This window comes from Electrona antarctica (genome assembly GCF_951216825.1).
Source record: "Electrona antarctica genome assembly, contig: scaffold_26, whole genome shotgun sequence".
Lineage (NCBI taxonomy): Eukaryota > Metazoa > Chordata > Actinopteri > Myctophiformes > Myctophidae > Electrona > Electrona antarctica.
In genome coordinates this window covers 2,258,850-2,285,296 of record NW_027636995.1, presented here as the reverse complement: position 1 = coordinate 2,285,296, position 26,447 = coordinate 2,258,850, and the positions used below count along the sequence as shown (strand labels likewise).

Here is a 26,447-nt window from a genome sequence, read left to right as displayed (position 1 = left end):
GAGAGAGAGAAAAGACATACATGTCAACGAGATATATATTTAGGACATTACTGTACAATGGCCTTTCACTTAAATGAAATATTACGCCTCATCAGCATTCCTCTCAAAGCCAGCCAGGCTCAGATACGCAGCAGACGGCTCTCAGTGTATTCGACCGAAGCTCAAGTACATGATCAACGTCCCCTATCTGTCCTAAAGGTTACATGTCAGGCCAGGTGTACCTAGTTGTAATCAAGGGTCCATTCTTTCAGAATTCAAAACATCAGTGTGCGGTTCCACCATTGTCCACCAGAGGGGCTTAAAGAGCTGTGGTTTGGGGTTTTCCCCTGGCAGCAGTGTTGATTTTGTCAACTAATAATACTAAGACAAAACATTCGTTCGTCTGTGAAAAAACGAAAACTACATGGAAACTAAGACTAAATATATTGACAATTTCGTCAACAAATAAAAACTAGACTAAAATGTTAGGAAGGGAGGGACTAGTGGACATTTTACACTTGGTTGCATGCTGAAAATAGCAGATCTATTTTCAGCAAGCGTAAAAATCAGTCATTACTACGGCATCAAGGCCCACCAAAATACATTTTAGTCAACTGTCAACTGTAGATTTAGTCGACTAAAACTAGACTAACACTAAAACACTCCAAGTGACTAAAATGTGACTAAAACTAAATGAGAACTATTCAAAAGACTATTGAATAAAAATCAACAAAACCGCCTGCCCGGCAGCCTCGGTCGCTGCCCCGCCTCTCACAGCAGCTTCTTCTTGGCCATCTGGGCCAGCTGCTGAGCCTTCCTCCTCTTGAGCTTCTTCTTGAGGAAGAGCAGGTCTATGTAGACGATGTGGTCGAGCACGGTGGAGGCACACAGCAGACCTCCGTGCAGAGCTCCTGCTATCCCACAGCTGAACACGTCTTGTCCTGGGACACGCACACGCACACGCACGCACGCACGCACGCGCGCGCGCGCGCACACACACACACACACACACACACACACACACACACACACACACACACACACACACACACACACACACACACACACACACACACACACACACACACACACACACACACACACACACACACACACACACACACACAGTGACCCAAAAGAGAAATTTGATGTCTATTTTCATATACCTCTTAAACAAATGTTTAAGAATTTTCTTTGATTTCTTCTTATTTCATGAAAATGCTTTGCTCTTTAGGGAATGTTTTTTGAAACCTGAAATTCAAATGACGGACATCCCGAGCCGGGCGACGCACAGGACAAAAGATCAAATCTAACTACATAATGTAGTTTTTTTGTATAATATTAACCACTCGACCCCAGCATCCACCATCCATAGCAGATCTATAAGCTCACAACGTGTCGCAAATGTGACGCGCTGTGAGCTTGCAGATCTGCTATTTTTTGGCAGAAGGTTTTTGTAGACGGGGAAAAACAGTGATCCAAGTATAGCGTACAATTCCTTATTTGAAGGCACAGTTGGAAACCCCTACTAAACTGGACCAGTGGACTCTCAACTCCTGCCTCTCTTCATTCTCTCTGGTCAACATTTTACTCACAGCTAGGCCCCTAGGATCTACTAGATCTTCTCAATCTCACATAATAACATAATAACACTTTTCAATATGTGGTGGATTCTGAACTTGTTCCCAATTTGTATGAGACCTGAAATAATACCATAGCACAGTGGTTCCCACAGGGGTCCTTGAGGGAGTTCCAGGGGGTCCCCAGCTAAATGATAGTTTGGAACCAAATGGACCCTTATGGGTCTGTAACTCAGAGAGTTAAATTAACATTGATTTTACAATAATCATAATTTGGGGTCCCAGAGATATAAATGCTGTTAAAATGGAGCGTCCGTAGCCTAATGCATGTCAAACTGGGGGTCCTTGACATGAACAAGTTTGGGAACAACTGCCTTAGCAAACCTGATGGCTAAACAGCACCATGTGTCCTACTGTACATCGCTGCTGACAGCGATTATCTGTCACATTTTGAAAGATGATCGTCCGTCCGACCATCAAAGCGGTTCAGGGCTTTTGATGTGATCTGATTTATATTAGACCTATAGGTTACCTGGCTGCACTCTCACAGAAACTTGTGATCCTTGGGTTTTATACCCAACAAGACACATTTTGTTGGGTCATGACTCATGACGTCATATTATTATCATTTAAGCCTAATTGAATGAATCCGAAGATTTATCCAAACATCTTCTAAGCCCAACTTCACTGAATTGGGCTCCACAAAACATTGGTTCGATCTGGTCATCACCAGAATCAATGTTTTGTGGAGGTAAACACACACGATAACCCGGAAGGCTCGCCTTAAAACACGCTCGCCCTCTTTTTTCCCCCCGCCGAGTACCTCTTGTATTAGTTTTACCGAGGATATGGTTAGAAATAGGGTTCGTTTTTGGCACTGTTTTATTGAGGACAATAGGCCTATCTCACAGCCCGTTTTTCACGCCCACTTCCGGTAAATAGTGGTGACTTTAACATTAGCATTTACACGTTTTTTTCTCTGGAGAATCTAAGTACATTTTCTAATGTAAAAATTACACCCGTGTGAACTGAGTGGTGTAAGGTTTTATATAGCATGATCAGCTGTGGTCTGACGTAATGTCTAAGGTATTATATAAGGTAAGGTATTATTTAGCCTCACACCCGGATGTGATTTCACAACTGGCTGTTTTTGTGCAGAAAAAATGACCATGGTTGCTACGGTCATCCAGTTCACCCGGGTGTGATTTAATTACGTCAGAAATTATTTTGAACATAGCAACCATGCTCATTTTTTTCTGCACACAAAAGTCAGTTGTAGGAGTGGTTTACACCACTCAAAAATGTGACAGACCAATATTATTATGAAGCAAACAAGATGGTAAATCAGCTCGAACAGATAGAACAAACCTTACCTTGAGAAAACAAAAGTTGTAGACTTCTTAAATTACCCCTGTTAACATGTAGCGTCTATGGAGTGACGTCACGCTATCACCACTAACCCCAAAAGGGGGCGTATTAAGGGGGGCGGGGAAATTCTGTGAGATAGGCTTATTAGGTTAGAAAAAAGTGTAGGGTTACTACTATATAGGCATATAGTTTTACTGAGGTTTCAGTTTAGGAATAGGGTTAGTTTTTGGCACTGTTTTATTGAGGTCACGGTTAGGAATAAGGTTAGGTTTAACCGTTTAGGCATAGTTTACTGAGGTTACGTTTAGAAATACCAGGCAGTGTTGTTTTCATCGACTAAAACTAAGACGAAAAATGTTTGTCGACTACCCTTTTTCACTGACTAAAACTAAAGAAAACCAAAATAAAAACGAATCTATGACTAAAACTATGACTAAATATAGGCCTATTGACAATTTTGTCAACAAATAAAAACTAGACTAAAATGTTAGGGAGGGACTAGTGGACAAGAGATCCAGTTTTATGCTAGGTTGCATGCTGAAAACAAGCTCACGACGCATCGCAGCGCAATGCGTTGTGAGCTTGTAGATCTGCTATTTTCAGCACGCAACCAACGTGTAAAATCTACCATTACAACGACATCAAGGCCTGTCAAAACACATTTTAGTCGACTAAATCAACTGTAGATTTAAGTCGACTAAAATAATTTGGTGACTTAAATGTGACTAAAACTAAAATGAAAACTATTCAAAAGACTATGACTAAAACTAAAATCTAAATTTGCTGCCAAAAACAACACTGATACCAGGTAAGAGAGGCCGTTCTGCCGCTCCACCGGGTTGAGGCGACTGTGTTTTGAGTGCGAGTGTTCTGGTATTCGTTCCATCATAAGAGCGGCCATGGTGGAGGGAGGCAGGCTGTAGGTCTTACCAGAGATGTAGAGGTTCTTCACCGGAGTGTCACACCTGTTCTTGGCCACGGCCTCAGCCTGGAAGCGGTCCAGGTTGTGTTCCGCAGAGTACATGGCTCCGCGCTGCGCTCCCAGGTAGTGCATGTTGGTGAGGGGGGTGGCTACCTCCTGGAACACCAGCTGAAGACAAGATAAAACATCAATAACTAAGGCAGGTATAGTGCATGTTGGTGAGGGGGGTGGCTACCTCCTGGAACACCAGCTGAAGACAAGATAAAACATCAATAACTAAGGCAGGTATAGTGCATGTTGGTGAGGGGGGTGACTACCTCCTGGAACACCAGCTGAGGACAAGATAAAACATCAATAAATAAGACAGGTATAGTGCATGTTGGTGAGGGGGGTGGCTACCTCCTGGAACACCAGCTGAAGACAAGATAAAACATCAATAACTAAGGCAGGTATAGTGCATGTTGGTGAGGGGGGTGACTACCTCCTGGAACACCAGCTGAGGACAAGATAAAACATCAATAAATAAGACAGGTATAGTGCATGTTGGTGAGGGGGGTGGCTACCTCCTGGAACACCAGCTGAAGACAAGATAAAAAATCAATAACTAAGGCAGGTATAGTGCATGTTGGTGAGGGGGAAGGCTACCTCCTGGAACACCAGCTGAAGACAAGATAAAACATCAATAACTAATAGGCAGGTATAGTGCATGTTGGTGAGGGGGGTGGCTACCTCCTGGAACACCAGCTGAAGACAAGATAAAACATCAATAACTAAGGAAGGTATAGTGCATGTTGGTGAGGGGGGTGGCTACCTCCTGGAACACCAGCTGAAGACAAGATAAAACATCAATAACTAAGGAAGGTATAGTGCATGTTGGTGAGGGGGGTGGCCATCTCCTGGAACACCAGCTGAAGACAAGATAAAACATCAATAACTAAGGAAGGTATAGTGCATGTTGGTGAGGGGGGTGGCCATCTCCTGGAACACCAGCTGAAGACAAGATAAACCATCAATAAATAAGACAGGTAGTGCATGTTGGCGACTGGTGAGGGACATGGCTACCTCCTGATAAAATAAGACAGCTAGTGCATGTTGGTGAGGGGCATGACTACTTCCTGGAACACCAGCTGAGGACAAGAAGAAAGCTCTTGGATCTTATCTGACACCATGTGGGCAGTCTATAAACAATCAGAAGGAGAGAGGACGGGGAGTCGGGACACCTGTGTTACACTAGCAAAAAAAAACTATTGGAATATAAATGTAACACTTTTAAACCACACCAATGCAACACCTTTGGTGTGGTTTGGGCTTTAAAGTTAAAAAAAAATGTATATTCTTGGATTTACTTCTTCATCCGCCAGAAATGTGTGTCCGAGTGATCAGTCAGGTTTGCAAGATTAGCCGTGGACGCGCACACGCATTCAGACTTATTCAGACTGTCTGACAGACAGACAGACAGAGTGCCATGCACTGAAAAGACAAATTATTAGCAATGTCATGTAAAACAAATAATAAAAACATCCATCCATCTGGCATTCATTGATGAGTTTAACAGAACATACACACTACAATTAATGAAAGACTTTACCATCAAATAACAGTGGATTGACTGGACTGTGCTTTTATGTGACGGAGAGTAAGTTACCTTGTCTTTGATTTTAGGGAATACGGTGCAGGCCCAGTTGAAGACGTTGTTTGCGAACCTCATCTTGTAGCTGTGGTATTCGTCGCCGCGTTTACGCACCGTGGTGTCGGTCCACTCCTCGAACCACTCGTAGTTCACCATGGTCAGTATGGTCATGCAGGACTTTCCTGTGGACACCCAAGACACAAAACCCCAGGTTGGATTAGTTTGCCCCTAAACATCGCAGGAATGCACGGCGCACACGCACACACACAGGTTATTTTCATAGGACCATCAATATACACTATAGTAGTAGGCCTACAGTGATGCCTTTATTGGGTCATTTATTTGATCTCAATACATGCATGTCGGGGCAGCAGTGGCTCAGGGGTAGTAGTGGCCGGTAGAGCGGCCCGGATGGCAACCACAAGGTTCCCAGTTCGATCCCTGTGGGCTCCCCCAGAGTTAGTGTCGAAGTGTCCTTGAGCAAGACTCTGCGTATGGTGTGTGTGTGTGTGTGTGCATGGTTTCCTTGGCCATCGGTGTATGAAAGCGTGTGTGAATGGGTGAATGTAATGCACATTCTATGCAAAGCGCGTTGGATAAAAGCGCTATATAAATGCACCATTTACCATGTCTGTGTCTGCCAGGATGTCTCGGGCCGCCTTCTTCATATTAATTAGTAGAAGTAGTAGTACAGTAGTACACAGTAAAATGAAGGTGGCGTGCGTGCGTGCGTGCGTGCGTGCGTGCGTGCGTGCGTGTACCTGGGTGTCTGATCTTGGCCTCGGGGTCTTTTGCAGAAGGCATGGTGATGAACATCATGGGAATGTGGTCGGGCGCTTCCTCTTTGCCCAGAGCAAAGTAGTCCTCCATCCTGCAAACACAGGAGTTTCCTCACGGTCATTCAACAGAGAAGATGTTCACAATATTAACATTTGTCATTATAAAAAATATTATTTTGTCTTTATAAATGAAACATTCTCTTCTGGCAACATAACATGCATGACTCATTGTCATTCTCCAAGCAGAGGTAACAAGCAGCAGAGCCTGCTCTGCCTGTGTAAATGGTTATTATTGCTGTTACCTTATACGCTGGCGCCACCGTGTGGCCACTGAGAGCAGCACATAGACCAGTCATTACTCCTACAACTACAACCTCAAACGGTCAAACCCTCACCCTAAACCTAACCTCCCACGGGGCAGCACACCTAAACCTAACCTTATCCCATGTCTAACCAATGACTAGTCTAAAGTAAGTATGCACCCCCCTAAACCTAACCCGAACGGCCTAACCTCAGTAAAACTATGCCTTCCCGGGAGCCAATCAGACACATGGTCTACCCTAGAACGTTGGTGGGATTCATAATCACGCGTCAGTTTTGATTGATTGATTGAAGAATTTATTAACAGTTTGCAGAATTACAGTACATTTCAAGCACAAACTCAATACAAAGGCTGTTAACTGTGAGTGGACGACCCAATTAAGCATTACACTTGTTTCCAATAGGGTCCACCATGTTCAAATCATCAAAACATTTAGAGACGTACAAATAGACACTTCTATATAGACAAAGAACAGTACAGGAATTCATCATAATGGAGGTAAAAAGGGAAAAGAAACATATACAGTGAGGGGAAAAAGGGGGGGGCGGTGGGGGGGGGATTCAGATTTTATGGGGGCCAGTTTCGAATTGCAGCCATCCGTAGGTGCCCTTTGAGAGCGGTTTTGAAGGAGTCAAGGGATTCGCATGTCTTAATGACTGTTGGTAGGGCGTTCCACATTTTGGTGGCATAGGAGCGAAAAGGCAGTGTGTCATGTGTGGGTAAAAACCGAAGAGTCAGCACCAAGGATGAGTAGCTACATTGATGTTAAAATTGGCAATTTTTCCCCCAAAATCATTTCAATAATTTAATATTTGTAAACGGGTTTTAAGTAATGTAAAGTACACGATTAGAACATGTTTGAACATTCAACAAGGCCTAATATTTCTACAATTGCTACAAATTGCCACAAAATCAGCCAACCAGCCATTTTTGGGGCGTAAACAGTAAGTTGAAGGGTACATTCAGGTCTGATAATGATGTAGCGTGCATGTTCACATCTGTATACTTCACATTAAGAACATAGACGTGTGTGTGTGTGTGTGTGTGTGTGTGTGTGTGTGTGTGTGTGTGTGTGTGTGTGTGTGTGTGTGTGTGTGTGTGTGTGTGTGTGTGTGTGTGTGTGTAAAACAATACTAATGTCAAACTAAAGCAGTCAATCACTATGGATCCTGGTGGATCTCTACAGTGATACGGGTGTGGGTTGGGTGTAGGGTTGTTATTTGTTTTTCTCTTTTTTTGTCTCTGATTAATGTACTGTTAAACTGATAACTATGCTGAGTATTTCTAATGCTGTGCTGTGAGTAGGATGGGCACTTATAAGCTTTTAAGCTTCAGCCCATGCCTTTTGATCACCTTCACGGGGCTGTTTTTTCTTTATTCTTTTTTTTTTCTGCTGATGTAAACCATGCACTTGAATCTGTTCTGTGAAGATGTTCAAATAAACTAAACTAAACTAAGACCATTTCCCCCAAAACGTAGACATAACATGGAGGTTCGACCCACTCTTCCTGTGCGTGGCCATACTTACGACTGGTCCAGGTCGTTGTTCTTGAAGAGCCAGAAGTTGGTGGACACCAGGCCCAGCTCCTCCTGGGTCCCCTCGAACCCAGAGAACACCAGGAAGGACCCCCTGCCATGCTTCATCATGTCCAGCCTCGCCTGAACGTCTGGGGAGAGACGTGGAAGACAGCAACACATTCACTTATAAGGTCCTGAACGTCTGGGAGGGACGTGGAAGACAGCAACACATTCACTTATAAGGTCCTGAACGTCTGGGAGGGACGTGGAAGACAGCAACACATTCACTTATAAGGTCCTGAACGTCTGGGGAGAGACGTGGAAGACAGCAACACATTCACTTATAAGGTCCTGAACGTCTGGGAGGGACGTGGAAGACAGCAACACATTCACTTATAAGGTCCTGAACGTCTGGGAAGGACGTGGAAGACAGCAACACAAAATGGAAGCCATCGTTCTCACGATAATGAAAATCTAAACATTTTTGTAAAAAAATCTTGTTAAAAAAAATCTGCCTAATGATGATGTCACTGGTGGACGGGTTTCTGAACTGCCCACAGCCCTCCTATGAGACACAGACTGAGTAGAAAAAAATCGTGCCATTTTATCATGATTATTATAGTGAGGACCTATTATATGAAGATAGGTTGAAAAGTGGTGAAGTGGTCCTTTAAGGTCCTGAACGTCTGAGAGGGGGGGGTGCATACTTAGTTTAGACTAGTCATTGGTTAAGGTTAAGGTTAAGGTTAGGTTTAGGTGTGCTGCCCCGTGGGAGGTTAGGGTGAGGGTTTGAGATAGGTTGTAGTTGTAGGACTAATGACTGGTCTAACCAAATGACTAGTCTAAACTAAGTACTGTCTAAACTAAGTACTGCACCCCTGGGAGGGATGTTGTGACGACCTCAATCTTGGTCGGCTTTCTCCATGGAGGAATGTGACGGCCAGAGTCACAATTGACTCTTAATTGGATAATTAACAAGCCATCACCACTCAACGATGATTGACACCTGGCAATCTCCCTGCTCACCACTGAAATTGCCACAGGTGTGTGTGTGAATCAGTGTGTAAGAAGTTTGTTTGTAGGATGGCAGCAGCACTTCATGACAGTTGTCCAGCACTTTACTCAACATTCTTTACCCGGTGTTTTTATTTGATCCTTGAAGTGGCTCAAGTTGGAGCAAACTACCTAAACAAACTATATAATTCACTAACTGGGGAAACAGGCCTGTAGATCTTCAAGCTCCTCTGCGTTTGGAATCCAGGGAGAATTGGAGATAAGGAGTGAATTGTTTGGAGCAGGAGTTGTCCTTCAGGATTTCCTTGGATTTGCCTGTTTTGAGTTAACCATATTCACCTAAGGAACATACAGGTAACCCAACTCCATATATGGAACTCCTCTTGCTCTCAGTTAAGTGGGCCCACTTAACTGAGAGCAAGAGGAGTTTGCTCCCCATTGCCTAAACAGCAAGAGGATATTTCCCATTAACATTGACAATTGAAGAGGATAATTTTGTTTTATTTGAATTGAACTGACTCATTTGTTATTTTCTCAAAAGGTTGAATTATCCCCATTTGAAGGTTTTGAGTTGAACGTTGATTGATTTATATTTTTTGTTTTGGGGTTCCTTATTTGAAATGAATTGAAGTGAATTGCAACTGAATTTTGAATACTATTTTACGTTGGTTGATGCTTTTTATTTTCATTGAAAGCAAATGTTGTAATCTAACCCATCCCTGCTTCTAACATTCAATACAAACTAATAAGCTACTGAGGAAACCGTTACATAAAAATGGCACCCCAAATAAGTTGGACGAGGAGTGTCTGACACATGGGGAGGATGGGAAGTCTTTGAGTCAATATTGCTTATTGCTGTAACAGTTAGAAGGTGGATGGCCAGCTTGTTTACATTTCCAGCAGTATACTTGCGAATCCTTGTGGGGCGGGGCCTCACTTTGTGAGGGAGGGTCTGGCTTGTGTGTTTCATGCTTGCCTGTGCCCTTTTAGTTAGGTAAAGTTAGCTTAAGTTGTGGCAAATCTGCAAAAACAATGCTTACTAGGTGTCTATCACAGAAAAATGTGTTCCAACCGAACTCCCTTGGGAAACTGTGTCTACTATCACAGAAAAATGTGTTCCAACCGAACTCCCTTGGGAAACTATGTGACAGCTGCTGAAAGTTGGGGTACCAACCAACTCCAAACAATTCACTCCTTAGCTCCAATTCTCCCTGGATTCCAAACGCAGAGGAGCTTGAAGATCTACAGGCCTGTTTCCCCAGTTAGTGAATTATATAGTTTGTTTAGGTAGTTTGCTCCAACTTGAGCCACTTCAAGGATAAAATAAAAACACCGGGTAACGAATGTTGAGTAGAGTGCTGGACAACTGTCATGAAGTGCTGCTGCCAGCCTACAAACAAACTTCTTCCACACTGATTCACACACACCTGTGGCAATTTCAGTGGTGAGCAGGGAGATTGCCAGGTGTCAATCATCGTTGAGTGGTGATGGCTTGTTAATTATCCAATTAAGAGTCAATTGTGACTCTGGCCGTCACAACGTGAAAGACAGCAACACATTCACTTATAGACCAATTATTTGTTTACAACATTGGGACTGGGCGAACGGGTGACTGTTTCATGTAATCAATTCCCAACAGATCTCCAAATCTGTTGTTTTGGGGAGCGCTGGTTTCAGTCCATTCAACCTCCTCTTGTGAGTTGGCTAGTGAGGTGCACCCTAGGAGACATTTATACTTCAAAGCCCAACAGTATTGCGCACAGAGAACAGCTGATATACAAGCTCACATCGCATCGCAGATGCACTGTTGTGAGCGTAGAGGTCTGCGTGCGCGACACCATCGCAGGACGAAGCATAAATTATACTTGATGGACTGCAGGTGCGCGTGCAGCCGTGCACAAATAGGCTCTGCTGCCGTGTTCATGTGCGCACCTCCCGTTCTTATGACAGCGACTGGAGGTGTGGTTTTGAGGACAACTGTTTTGAATTGCTATTATTGTTCAAACACAACAGAAACCAAGGATCATATATTTCAAGGGCGAGAGATCACAATAAAAATCCTAATCATTCTTCCTCCACACTGGGAGAAAAACAGCATCTGAAAGTTTGATGGGGCATTTTTTACACGTGAGTGCAGTTAGAACTTTTCCATTGCATCTTATGAGAGGTGGTGTTCTTCTGCTGCCTTTATGCGCGCATGCTGTTTCTTATCAGTGTGACGTCGTCTGATAAGGCGTCTATAAGGTCCTGAACGTCTGGGAGGGACGTGGAACAGCAACACATTCACTTAAGGTCCTGAACGTCTGGGAGGGACGTGGAAGCAACTCGTATACATTAACTTAAAAAGCATCACTATACACATACTGTATACATTAATGTACATACTGTACTGTATTTACTGTATTTATTCTCTCTTACTGCATTACTGTACTGCACTTCTGGCTAGACACCACTCTTAATTTCATTGTCAAAGTATTTGTATACTATGTGCAGTGACAATACATTTAATCTAATATAAAACCTGGCTTGTATGTGACGTGAGGAGTATTCGTATTAGTACAATGTATCTGGCTTTGTTGTGACGTGAGGAGTATTAGTACAGTGTACCTGGCTTTGTATGTGACGTGAGGAGTATTCATGTTAGTACAGTGTAGGCTACCTGGCTTTGTTCTGACGTGAGGAGTATTAGTACAGTGTACCTGGCTTTGTTCTGACGTGAGGAGGGACCAGTTTCTGGAAGGTGGTGAAGAGGCCACAGTTGGAGACGACGATGGGAGCGTGAATCTCCACCTCCTCTGAGAGGCCCTTCCTTACCGTCACACCTTCAGAAACACAACACACAACACACACCTTCAGAAACACAACACACACCTTCAGAAACACAACACACAACACACACCTTCAGAAACACGACACACAACACACACCTTCAGAAACACAACACACAACACACACCTTCAGAAACACAACACACAACACACACCTTCAGAAACACAACACACACCTTCATAACAATACACACCTTAACACACAACACACACCTTAACACATACCTTCATAACAATACACCTTAACACACAACACACAACACACACCTTCAGAAACACAACACACACCTTCAGAAACGACACACACCTTCATAACAATACACACCTTAACACACAACACACACCTTAATACATAACACACACCTTCATAACAATACACCTTAACACACAACACACACCTTCAGAAACACAACACACAACACACACCTTCATAACAATACACACCACACACCTTCAGAAACACAACACACACCTTCATAACAATACACACCTTAACACACAACACACACCTTCAGAAACACAACACACACCTTCATAACAATACACACCTTAACACACAACACACACACCTTCATAACAATACACACCTTAACACACAACACACACCTTCAGAAACACAACACACACCTTAACACACAACACACACCTTCATAACAATACACACCTTAACACACAACACACACCGTAATACACAACACACACCTTCATAACAATACACCTTCAGAAACACAACACACACCTTCATAACAATACACACCTTAAAGGAGAATTCCATGCTAGAAGGCTTGCTTACCTTTATTTGTAGTTGTTACGTCCTCACCAAAGAGGTCCAGGTGTTATTTTGTGCAAAACCTCCTTATTGGCTATTTCCCCTACCATAAGCCCTCAATGAATTGAATGGGAATTGAATGGAGCTATGGGGTGTTGTGCTAATTTGCTTATTTCCATCGCTCAAAATGATTATTTTTTTGTATATATCCTCAATTCATAATGTAAATAATATCCCAAGCGGCACACTTTACTACTTATTTCGATGGAAATAAGCGAATTAGCATATAGCCCCATTCAATTCCCATTCAATGCAATGCAATTCATTGAGGGCTTATGGTAGGGGAAATAGCCAATAAGGAGTTTTTGCACAAAAAACACCTGGACCTCTTTGGTGGGGACGTAACAACTACAAAGAAAGGTAAGAAAGCATTCTAGCTTGGAATTCTCCTTTAACACACAACACACAACACACACCTTCAGAAACACAACACACACCTTCATAACAATACACACCTTAACACATGCACAACACACACCGTAATACACAACACACACCTTCATAACAATACACACCTTAACACACAACACACACCTTCATAACTAGTGATGTCCCGATACACTTTTCGTTCCCGATCCCACCATTTCTGTTTTAGCCGATACCGAATACCGATACCGAATACCGATACCGGAGAATAATATAAATAAAAATACTAATAAAATAAATGACTTATTTTATCTTGTGTTGTTAATAGCAGACTCCTCACTCAAATGTCCAGTTTGGGCAACTGCAAAGCAAACTCCAAATGCCCCAATATTGTATTTACCAACCCCTGTGTCGGATCGGTGGTTAGACGGGTATATATTCGTTGATACTAATATGACCCGATATGACCAAAAAGGTACCGATACTTTTCAGATACCGATTCAGAGTATCTATTCATAACAATACACAACAACACACACCTTAATGCACACAATACAGAACACACTCCTTCGTAAACGACAATCGTGTAGGCTACTAGTCCTTTACCGTAGGCTGTGTTCTGGTCATTGAGTAATGACTGACCTGGAGTCAGTGCTTACCGTAGGCTGTGTTGTGGTCATTGAGTACTGACTGACCTGGAGTCAGTGCTTACCGTAGGCTGTGTTGTGGTCATTGAGTACTGACTGACCTGGAGTCAGTGCTTACCGTAGGCTGTGTTGTGGTCATTGAGTACTGACTGACCTGGAGTCAGTCCTTACCGTTGGCTGTGTTGTGGTCATTGAGTAATGACTGACCTGGAGTCAGTGCTTACCGTTGGCTGTGTTCTGTTCATTGAGTACTGACTGACCTGGAGTCAGTCCTTACCATATAGACTGTGTTCTGGTCGTTGACAAGGATCATGGTGACCGGGGCCCTGACCAGGCAGCTTACCGTAGGCTGTGTTCTGGTCGTTGACCAGGATCTTGGTGACCGGGGCTCGGACCAGGCAGGTGCCTCCGTTGTTCTGGATGGTACGGATGATGTGGTAGGCGATCTCGCTGGCGCCCCCCAAGGGATAGTAGGCGCCGCGCTTGTAGTGGTGGATCAGCAGGGCGTTGATGACGATGCTGGAGTCCTTTGGCGGAACACCTGGAAGTAGACATAATGCTAATACCGGTATTCACATAATTTGCCTGCCTGGGGGGAATGCGGGAGATCTGTGCCTCAGCATGCTTTTGCTTCTGTGCCTCTGGTCATTCATTTTTATGGCCAGTGGGGGGGATAACCTCGCGTCAGCAAGCTTTCAACCTCGGAGGAAAGCCTGGTCGGTATTACTAAATCGCTGTGTGATCTGGTCGGGAGCGGATGATATCGTTACGTCATGTTCTATGTCATTGTTTTGTAGTCATCAGGTCGGAACCCTTTAAACCAGAACTTCCTTTACCTCAAAACTGGAAGAATAATACCTTCCCAATAAAAGCCAGGATGCGGCATAGTTTCTAAGACACAAAATAAATGTGAGTGTGCTTTCTAGAGACTATTTAGCGCCTGTATAACGTTGTTTTGCCACAGGGAAATTCTCCCTTTAGAAAACAAAAACGCCTGCAGTTTCCGAGGCAGGAAATGATTCCCAATGCATTTTTCCCATAGAGATTTTAAAAAGTATTTATTTAAAGACCTTTTAAGCGTTGTACAAAGCCAACTCGAGTTGTGACAAATCACGGCAACATCATAGACCAAACAAATAATTACAAAGAAGAAAAACAAGAAAAAAAAAAGAAACCTGCCGTTTCTAATTATTTGTTTGGCCCGAAAAAATGTGTTTTGTCATGATTTGTCACAACTCGAGTTGGCCTTGTACGGCGCTTAAAAGGTCTTTAAATAAATACTTTTTGAAATGTCTATGAGGAAAATGAACAGAGAATCATTTCCTGGGCTCTGGTAGGGGGCGGGACTGCGACGCTCTATAAAACTGGTGTATGAATAGGCCTTTGGAGGTGTTATTATGAAGTCTTTCTTGACATTCATATAACGTCCAGGAGAACTGACCGTAGAACAGGTAGGAGAAGATGACGTGGAGGTCCTTGTTGGAGGTCAGGGTGTCCACCAGCTCGGTGGCACACGTTCCAGTGAGGGTGAAGATGGACGACATCAGGTGTGCGATGCGAGTCTTGAGCAGGAACAGAGCGACCCAGCGTGGGATCAGCTTCAGTGTGGCCAGGTAGTGAGTCTTCTTGGCTGACACCTGTTGGGAAAACAAACAAAAGGACTCTCAGGAAAGTCACTCTAAAGTTGACATTTTTGAGAATCCTTTAATTATGTTAAAGGACCTACAGTATAACATAAAATTCAACTTTGTCCAATTTTTTTTAGCTCCCCTGTGTATTTTCTATCCCCACAAATATGCAATTTTGAACAATCAGGATTTCTCATCATATAGGGACTTTTTATGGAAATTGTTCTCAGGAACAGCTCAACTGATTTGGTTGTATTTGTGATGTCAAGTTTGAGGGACATAGACAATTATGATAAAATATAAATATTAAGAACTGTTTTGAAATTCATGTTATAGCTGCTTTAATGAATACAATGTTATTGTGGTTCTCAACCTTTTCTGGCTCACTTGAAAATCTTGAAGGCCACCCATCTGACCACTTAACCCATTCTGGGCGGGAATCCCTTTTGGTGTATTAAACTTAATGTTATAATTCAGCTACTGAAAAATAGCAGATCTACAAGCTCATAGCGCGCCACCGAGTGGCGCGCCACAAGCTTGTAGGCCAATTAATTACATATAATTTTTGGGGTCCTTGACATGAAATATTGAGAACCACTGACATAGAAACATGAGGTTTTTCAGAACATTTTGTAGAATCGTCCTCAGGTAAACAATGGGTTAACAATGTTAATTGGTCAGATGTGCGTGGGCCATGTGAATGTGCATGTGTGTTCTGTTTCTAACAATGCACTGACATCTCAACATTCTCAAACCGCACATCTGTATGTTCCTGCTTGGATCAAATGGCAACGTTCCAATTCATCGGTAGCCTATAACAGTGAAAACTGAGGACCATCTATTTTTGGGATGTCGTTATACGCGAATAGTAAAGGAAAGAACAATGACAAAATAGGCGATCTACAACTTCTTAGATTGACTACTTCCATTATTATCGCGGGACAATGTTGTGCGTTGCAATGTTGGGTCAGGGTGGTTAATCGATTTGGTAATTATTTTATTTTTAACTACGCTTCTCTATTCATTTAATAAAAATAAATAAAAAAAGTAATCAATAGAATAATCACTATACACTGACACCACGGCGCAGCGCCTCAAACTGACTCCGCCCACCCCCGGGGGAAGTTGTGATTTGCTCTCGTTTACTGCAATGCAATTTGCGGCATTTTAAAAACAATATTGAGCAGAGTAGCGATTATCAAACGTATTTGCAATGCCATACGTTGAAAGATCTGTTGCCCGTGGACAAGGCACGCTACCTCCGCAAGTTAGATAGCATCGGCATAGATGTGTGTCCGTATGTGATTAAGGATTGGACCAAGTTGCATTGGCAGCCATAGAACATTCTTACCCCAGGCTAAAACCGGATGTGACGTTTTTGGGCGTTCCTGTCTAGCGTGGTGTCAGTGTATACCATATATTTTATGGTATTTTATTTTATGTTGTATATTATGTAATCTGCCTTGTAAGGATCTGGAGTGTATTAGTTAGGAGTTTGGTATTCACTTCATTCATCATTGTTTTCTAACTGTCATGTCGGTTTATTGTCATTGTTTATGTAAACTGTAAAAAGTGTCCTGTAAGTCCATATGGGCTGGGCTTCTTCGGAAGCATGGCACTTAAATAAAGAATCAATCAATCAATCAATCATAAGAAAAATCACACCCGTGTGATTCAAGTGAGGGGCGCTCTTATCATACATCATCTCATTCCGGCCAATCACAATTTGCGTCCTCACTTTTGTCTACAATGTTTGTGTTAGGACACTATGTTTGCGTTGACACAAACCCTCAAAGCTGGACATAGGAGGGACTATAGCGCCCCTCAAACATAATGTCTAGTTGCAGCGGCCCCAGTCTATTGTTGTGTACAATAGGCCTAATGTACTTTTATTTTTTCTATAATTTTTATCCCACGATTTTCGCAACCCATTGTTTTCACCCAGTGTCAATTATCTATCTAATCCTGGGCGCTACACTTCCTCTGCCAACCTGGGGGGGGGGGCAGCAGACTGACCTCATGCTTCCTTCTATGCATGAGGAGTCCACGCTGACAGGGGAGAGTTTCCCCGGGACAGACGTAGTGCGTGGAAGGAACAAGTTATTCCGACCAGTTCCTTTCCCCTCCATCAGGCACCCCGGCTGGCCAGGGGGAGGCAGTTTAGAGACCAGGATTACTGCATGTTTTTTGTGAGGGTACCTATACCCTATGCCATAGGGTATAGGTACCATAGGGCCTATGGGGACACGGGGAGAACATGCAAACTCCACACAGAAAGGCTCTTTCGCCAACCCCGCCTCGGGTATGGGCACTGATGACGCGGAGGAGGAAACACGCCCCCAGTGCCCACAGCGGGAATCGAACCCATGACCTTCTAGCTGTATGAGGCGACAGCACTACCCAGGGACGTGCAGAGAGTACTTTTGGGCACTTTTGGACAAAAATAGCAACGCGTTGTGAGCTTGTAGATCAGCTATTTTCGGGGCGCAACCCAGCACTCTTTAGCTAGTGGAGATGCGGTGTAACGACATGGATTTCTAAACAATTATGTTCAACATAAAATGCCTTCCGGCATGGCATGGAAAGGAGTGGCATTTGCATAGTAAATCGTGGTCTGGAAAGGGCACTTGTTTTACTGTGTACCTTCATGATCTTGAAGAAGGTCTCGATGGCGGCGGTGTCGTCGGGGAACTGCTTCTTGAGGTGGGCCTCCATCTCGGTCTTGCCGGTGTAGATGGTGTACTCCCTCTTCTCGTCGCCCGTGCCGATCACGATGGTGTCAAAGTGCTGGTCCAGCTTGTGGAACTGCAGCTGGCCCTCGCTGATCTGGTCGAAGGCGATGCGGAGCAGGCTGTTCTCGTGGAGCTGGCCGATGTAGTGAAGCCCTGCGTTGATGAGAAGGAACGTAAAAAAAGAACATAACTGCAGGGGTCTTCGACAGGGCAGTCCGGGGGACCCCTATAGGGCAGTGGTTCCCAAACTTTTTCACGTCACGGACCCTTATTTGAAAAGATATGCCAGAGACCCCCATAAGAGAAATTGTACGGCTCTCGCAGTGATTCTCAACCCGTTTAATTTCAAGGACCCCCAGTTTGACATGTATATTAGTCTCTATACAGACCCCCATTTAATGGCATTTCTATTTCTGGGACCCCCAATTTGTATTGTTAAATCAATGTTAATTTTACTCTGAGAGTGTACAAATGGAACTGAATGGAAACTAAATGAAAACTAAGCTATGATGACTAAAACTAAGACTAAATATATACTGACAATTTCGTCAACAAATAAAAACTATAGACTAAAATGTTAGGAAGGGACTATAGTGGACAGGAGATCCACTATAAGTCATTTTACAATTAGTTGGATGCTGAAAATAGCCGATCTACAAGCCCACAACGCGTCGCAGCGCGACGTGTTGTGAGCTTGTAGATCTGGAAAAAAAATACAGTCATTACGACACCTAAATACATTTTGTTCGACTAAATCAACTGTAGATTTAGTTGACTCAAATCTTATGATATATTTAGTCGACTAAAACTAGACTAACGCTAAAACATTCCAGGTGACTAAAATGTGACTAAATAAGACTAAATGTGCTGCCAAAAACAACACTGGTACCAGTTACAGACATTTCAGCATCCTCATTTAATACGTTCTGTTCTGTTCTTTTTTTTTTTTTTACGTTTTTTTGTGGCTTTCGCCTTTATTTTATATTTTTTTATGGAGGGACAGACAGTATAGGCTTAGGGCCGATTCATATTTTAGAGCTGAATAAAAGTCGGTTCGGCTCTGTAGAGCCTACAATGTGACGTCATTTGAGGTTCGGGGGGGGGCGGGTACCGTCCTAAAGTCGGCTCTTCGGTGCTACTGAAAATTTCTGACGAGCCGAAATCATTTCGGCACTACAGCGCCGAAACGGCGGTAAAATAGGAGTATGAATCGGTCCTTAGGCTGACAGGAAATGGGGAGAGAGATGGGGGGGGGGAAGACATGCAGTGAAGCCGTCGGGATCGGGAGTCGAACCCGCGGCCACACTGCCAGACTGGATTACCACCCAAGGTGCCTGGACCGCTGAGCCACGGCCCAGGGCCTGTATACATTCTGTTCTTCTTACCCACGTCGAACTCGAAGCCCTTCTCTATGAAGGTGTGGCAGCATCCTCCGGCCTGCTCGTGCTGCTCCAGCAGAAGGACCTTCTTGCCGGCCTTGGCCAGCGTGGCCGCGGCCGTCAGGCCTCCGATGCCACTGCCGATCACGATGACGTCCAGGTTCTTGGGCACCTTGTCCACGTTGAAACCTGCACGTGGACAAGACGCACGCACACACGCACACACACACACACACACACACAGAGAGAGATCATTTCTGACGTCCAGGTTCTGAGGCACCTTGTCCACACTGAAACCTGCATGTTGTGGACTGTACAGAGCATCAGTGTTCAGTGTCAATTTAAAGGAGCATTCGGTGATTTGGAAGGAAAAAAACCTGGTTCGCCCCGGTAACAAGATATGCACACGCTGCAGTGGGGGGGGGGCACACAACAGGCCAACAGCACGCGCACCTAGGCCCGCCCCCGCTCGATCCTGATTGGAAGAAGGCTTTCTCACCCACCACCAAAACCAAAACTATAGGGTTTTTTGACCCCTGCGGTTCACTGGGGATAGGGAGGAACTAATTATACTGTATGGTCAGCACACATAGGGAGGATTTTCACAATTTAGTATTTGAATTTAGTGAAATCACTGAATATACCTTTAACTCTGCCATTGTACAAATAATAGAACCAAATCGACCCTTACAGGTCCCCAAAATTACGGGTCCATTTTAGTTCCATTTGAACACTGTCAGAGTTACAGACCTATCTATCAATCATTTAGCTGCATGTGTGGAGTGTGGACCCCCTGGATGGAACGGGTCCCCCTCAAATATTTAGTATCCCTTTGGGGGGCAGTATCTATACAGTAGGGATATACCTCACTGTCCTGCTTGGATGCAAAGCCATTCTTTATGTCAATACATTTTGAATGAATGAATGAATGAATGAATGAATGCCTTTATAGCAGACATAAAGGTCCATAGAAAAACATACAAAACACAACATATTAAAAGTTATGAGTTACAACAAAACATACGTATGGCTTGTCAGGGACCAGAGTTGGTCGGCAAAGAGATAGCCAGCGAGCTCCTTAGTTATAAGCCAATCTGAAGCAGCTGGCCCTTCTTTCTGTGACCAGCCATTTAAACTCCAGTACTCCATTGATACAATATAACTTATGGATGTGCACAGCTACTCCAGTCCGTAACCTTATCACCAAACTTGAAATAAACAGTGTGTCATTTAACCGCCGGTTCTGTTGTGTGTAGTCCTTTATGAATGTAGAATGTAGTAGTGCTGGAAATAAATATAAACTAAATTAAACCAATATCAGTACCAAACCAGTATCCACCATGTTTTAACAAACTTTGTGCGGCCATCACATGGCTACACAAGTACACAATTGAAGAGGTATACAAGAGTAGGTCATCTTATTGTGGTCATTAAATCGTTTAATTTAATTGGGCATGGCATAAAAGGCAAAAGGTTTCAAAACATTCATTTCCCTCCATAGCAGATCTGAAAGCTCACAATGCGTTAACAACAGGGCCTAAACAGGATTCAAACAATGCTTTGCAACTTGTCTCGATGTAACCTGCAGAGGAATTGCTAAATGTTTAAGTTAAAGTGTTATACAATTTAGCGGTTGATAAGATTATAGTCTGAAGGTTGCATATTGCTTGAGCTTGTCGATTGTAAAACGCACGGTTCTTGAACATTGTTTTCTATCTGGATAATAAAGAGCAGATTAGGGTCTCCCGGTCATAATTTAATTAAGATAAGCTGCACACACGAAAGATAACAGTCCTGGTACAGTCACTGTTGCATGCTTCAATATCTATCGTTGGACGACGGGGAGAAACCTCTTATCTCCACGTTTCAAACTGTTACGTTTTAGTTTTTCTTCCCCCGAAAATTAATTCCATACGTCATCACACAAGCTGTGAAAATAGCTGATCTAACGAGATCACAACACGTCACACCATAATAATAAAAGGAACGGTTTTGGACATATAAGGTTTCAGCACCCGACACGGACGTTATGTTGTTGTGACACACACGGAGGGGAAACTCTGGTCGTATCATAAAGAGTCTGAAATAACACTATGTCAGGGCAGCCTGACATCATTTCAAAGAGTCCTTTGATTCAAATGAAGTGGTCTCTATATATAGTTTCCAAGTGAAGTGTGTGTGCGTGTGTGTGTGCGTGCGTGCGCGTGCGTGCGTGCACGTGTGTGCGCGCGCGTGTGTGTGCGTGCGCGCGTGTGTGCACGCGTGCGTGCGTGTGTGTGTGTGCGTGTGTGCATGTGTGTGTGTGTGTGTGCGTGCATGTACGTGTTTAAAATGATTAAACACTGTTATGAAACTGCACAGCCACATTATTATTATTAAGGTTTTAATCAAATTGGGATTACACTTTGAAATGTTATAACTCTGTGGCTTCAACATCAACTATATCTCCAGGCAGAATGTGTTGTACATACTGTACTGTACTGTACTGTACTGTACTGTACTGTACTGTACTGTACTGTACTGTACTGTACTGTTCACAATGTTGCACTATGAACTATAACTCTGCACTTTATTGTCTCCACCAGGCCGAAGGCATGGGGAGAGAGTATGTTTTGCACTCCGTCCGTCCGTCCGTGTGTGTGTCCGTCCGTCCGTCCGTCCGTCCGTCCATCCTTCCGTCTGTGACCAGCTAATCTCCGGCACCGTTAACCCGGTCGATGCCACATTTTGCACACACACTCCCTGAATGCCAACGATGAACCTCTGCCCCAAAATTTCCAGAACGGCTTGTTATAGCGCCACCAGGAGGCCGCTTTGTGCAAAACAAGTTTTTGGACAGTACACCTACAGATTTTGTCCAAACATCACGCAAATTGGTACACAGTCTCTCTAGAGCCATTCAACGAAACGGGTCTTTCAGATTTCTCAGACTCCATCCTGATTGGCTAAGATTGGCTTCCAAAGTTCGCAGGAGTGCTCAGTTTCTAAAAAATGCTGCAAATCATGAACACATTGTGTGACTTCCGTGAAATTGTGCACGCACATTCCCACTAGGCCGAGGAAGAAATGCCACATGAACATTTTCAACTCAGCCTCATGGTGGCGCTATAACTGGCCGAAAAGTTTACCTCTAACTGCACGGATCTGTGGATAACTTTGTATGCCAACTCCCTAAAGGCCAAGGAAAAACCTTTGCCTGGAATTTTTCACATCTGCTCTTTATAGCGCCACCAGGAGGCCGACCTATGTAAAACACATTTTCTAATATTACTCCTTCAGATTTTATCCAAATTTCACGCAAATCTGTACACATGCTCTTCATAGTCATGTGATCAACACGGGTTTGTTTGATTTCTCATAATCCACCTTCATTGGCTACGATTGGCTTCTAAACCTTTCAGGAGTAGCCCGCTTTGTACCCGTTTTGTACAAATCGCCACAACTACTCAACTCAGCGTCCGATTGTGGTGAAACTGTCCATGCATATTCCCACTAGGCTTTGGAAGAAATGCCACTTGACAGTTTTCAAATCAGACTCATGGTGGTGCTACAACAGGCCAAGCCGCGTCACACACACACACACGTTTATATTGCTTCTAAACATTTTGCCAAACATCACACACACACTCCTATCCTCCTGGTGGAGACCTGTGCCCAGAAGGGCACTTTTTCTAGTATTTATCTTCCTTCCTTTCGTCTTGTGTTGTTCGTTCTATCTGTTAGGTGTGAAAAAAAGAATAGAAATGCACACATGAAAATGCCAAAACAAATTCCTATGTGTGTGTGTGTGTGTGTGTGTGTGTGTGTACACACAATGGCTAATACACGTATCTGAATCTGAATGTTCACGATTCTTTTTTTTAAATAGACCTACAAAGTGAGCTGCAGATCTTCTATTTTTTAATAGCCAACATATATTATATTTAAAGGAAATGGTGTGTCAGTATTCCTCATTGTTGTTTTCACAGGATGAACCAAACTGAACTGACCTAAACTCACGGCTCAGTGAAGTGCTGCTTGAGGCCGAGGGTCCATTTGGTTACATTTGAACACTCTCAGAGAGTTAAAGTATAGCATTCTGGATTTTAAAGTGTATTTTTTTGGGGGGGGGAAACCAGCAACTGCGTTGACGTTTATCACACTGGTTCTCAATGTGGGGTTCTGGGGACCTTGAGGTCGTTCGAGTGGGTCCCCACTAGTTTGATTGATAGTTACCGACCGTAGTAAGTAACCTTAATGGTATCCTGTCACTGTCACTGAGCCTGCACACCACGGGGAACAAAACACTTTCTTTATTGAGAAATCTGACAACGTTTCGATCTACGTATTTGATCTTCATCAGGTCATGTGAACATACACAAAAGTGTATAGTTCATAAGTTAAAGTAAAGTAAAGGGGTGCCCCCATTATCCAATCAAATCACCACATTTTGGTGCCCCTCCTGTCAATAGCCGATCTACAATCTCAAAACGCGTTGCAGTGCGACGCGTTTTGAGCTTGTAGAGCTGCTATTTTTGCTATATTAGGGTTTTTTTTGCCAGTTTTGAATTGGAATCCTTTTTATTTCATTTCAAATGCCTTTCAAATGCTTGTTAACTTGAACATGACCAAAGCATTTCCGGGGGTCCACAGCCAAAACCCCTGCCCTAGAGCAGGGGTTCTCAACCTTTTTGGCCGGGGACCCCCGCCCCGCCCCCTCCCGACCCCCAATATAAATTGACTGCTACAATAACCTTAATAATAGAGACAATACACCATAAATAAATACTGAAACCATAATCATTAGGGAAGGTGTATGCATGTACTATGTGTACTATATGTACACTCTTCATTTCCACTTTACAGCCATTCATTTTTTTTTTTTTTTTTAAATAATTTGGGGACCCCCTCAAAATAATTTGGCGACCCCTCGAGGGGTCGCGACCCACGGGTTGAGAACCCCTGCCCTAGAGCGGGTGTTCTCAACGTGTTCGGGCCGCGACCCACCCTGACAAGCACCTGGAATGTATAGGCATTACATTTAGGGGCGACTGTGGCTCAGGAGGTAGAGTAGGTCATCGAATGGGTCGGCGGTTCGAATCCCGGCTCCACGTGTCGAGTTGTCCTTCGTGGGAAAGACCCCACATTGCCTCTAAATATGAGTTGGTTGGTGCCTCGCATGGTAGCTCGCCACCATTGGTGTGTGAATGTATAGGGGTGAGGACGCTGGCCTTGACTGTTCGCTGCTTCACCTCGCAATGTATGAATGAATGAACCATTGTAATATAAAGCGCTATAAAAATATTGGAAAAGCTCTATAAAAATGCCATTATTAGTTTGACTCGGTTCCACAGATAAATGTTGTGAAAATAGCAGATCTACAAGCTCGCAATTATCGGTGTTGTGAGGTTGTAGATTGGCTATTTTCATTTATTTTGTTTATTTCTTAATGTCATTTACCAATTCAGCCAATGTTTGACCGTTTTACACGTTTAGTGTTTGTTTTTAGTTCAATGTTTGTTTTTAAAAACGCCATTGACAATGAAGGGAAAATGTATGTCATCTTACCCTAACACAAACATTAAATCCCATTAACAATAAAGTTAATTTAATGTTTGTTTTGACAACGTTTGTTTTACATCCTCATTAAATCACCTAATCATAGCAACATGAGTTAGACTTTAATATATTAGCGCCCCTCACTTCACACGGGTGTGATTTTTATAGTATAGGCACCTTGGCTGGTAATCCAGCATGACAGTGTGTCACGGGTTCGTGTCCCAATCCCGACAAACTTTACTGTCTTCCCCCCCACATCTCTCTCCCCGGTTCCTGTCTACCTACTGTACAAATAAATAAAGGCAAAAAGCCCCCAAAAATATCTTTAAAAAAATAGAACTGACCGTTCTTGATGACTTTGTCCCTCTTCCTCTGGTCCAGCTCGCGAGGCCCCGGCGGCCTCACCGACTCCAGCGAGAAGGGACTGGGCTTCCCGAACAGGTACCAGTAGGATCCGCCGGCCCACACCGCCAGCCACACCAGGAAGATCAGCAGCCAGTGCCACATGATGACCACGACGGCAAAACAACTACACTATACCTACACAGTCTAGAGCTGCTCGGTTATAGAACAAACCACTGTACTATAGCGTCTAAAGCTGGTGGGTTATAGAACACACCACTGTACTATAGCGTCTAAAGCTGGTGGGTTATAGAACAAACCACTGTACTATAGCGTCTAAAGCTGGTGGGTTATAGAACAAACCACTGTACTATAGCGTCTAAAGCTGGTGGGTTATAGAACACACCACTGTACTATAGCGTCTAAAGCTGGTGGGTTATAGAACAAACCACTGTACTATAGCGTCTAAAGCTGGTGGGTTATAGAACAAACCACTGTACTATAGCGTCTAAAGCTGGTGGGTTATAGAACACACCACTGTACTATAGCGTCTAAAGCTGGTGGGTTATAGAACACACCACTGTACTATAGCGTCTAAAGCTGGTGGGTTATAGCGCTTAGTGAAAGATATGCTCACTTAACCAAGGTTCTTTTATACCGCACCCACATGGCAATAAGGTCTGGGCAAAACGGGGCAAGAGTCAGACATGTAATTCTACTCTTGTTATGACAAGCAGTAAAGATAAAGACAGAGGGTGAACGACACCTCTCACTCTCTCTCTCTCTCTCTCTCTCTCTCTCCCCCTCTCTCTCTCTCTCTCTCTCTCTCTCTCTCTCTCTCTCTCTCTCTCTCTCTCTCTCTCTCTCCCCCTCTCTCTCTCTCTCCAGGAGATTGCCGTCAAAAAAGGTGTTGTTGGCACCATAGTCTGGTGTCATGTCAATCGCTTATTTTTCTGTACACTTGATGCAGTCAAATCTGTCGTGTTTGTGTAATTCTGAGTGTAAAATCGACTCGAAAGGGTCCAATGTTATACACCCTGGGAGTG

The 26,447-nt window shown here is 43.6% G+C and overlaps 1 protein-coding gene across 1 annotated transcript; it reads right to left on the bottom strand.

Annotated features, from left to right (window-relative positions):
* On the bottom strand, window positions 1-25,566 carry LOC306919569 (inactive all-trans-retinol 13,14-reductase; the record flags this gene model as incomplete). The annotated part of the gene is made up of 11 exons (XM_079532329.1): window positions 1-920; window positions 3,858-4,017; window positions 5,495-5,661; window positions 6,241-6,350; window positions 8,109-8,247; window positions 11,812-11,934; window positions 14,126-14,323; window positions 15,224-15,419; window positions 18,054-18,295; window positions 19,528-19,710; window positions 25,404-25,566. The coding sequence occupies 11 exons, from the start codon at window positions 25,564-25,566 to the stop codon at window positions 751-753; spliced, it is 1,851 nt and encodes a 616-aa protein (XP_079388455.1). The 3' UTR covers window positions 1-750.
* Between the last annotated feature and the right edge of the window lie 881 nt (window positions 25,567-26,447).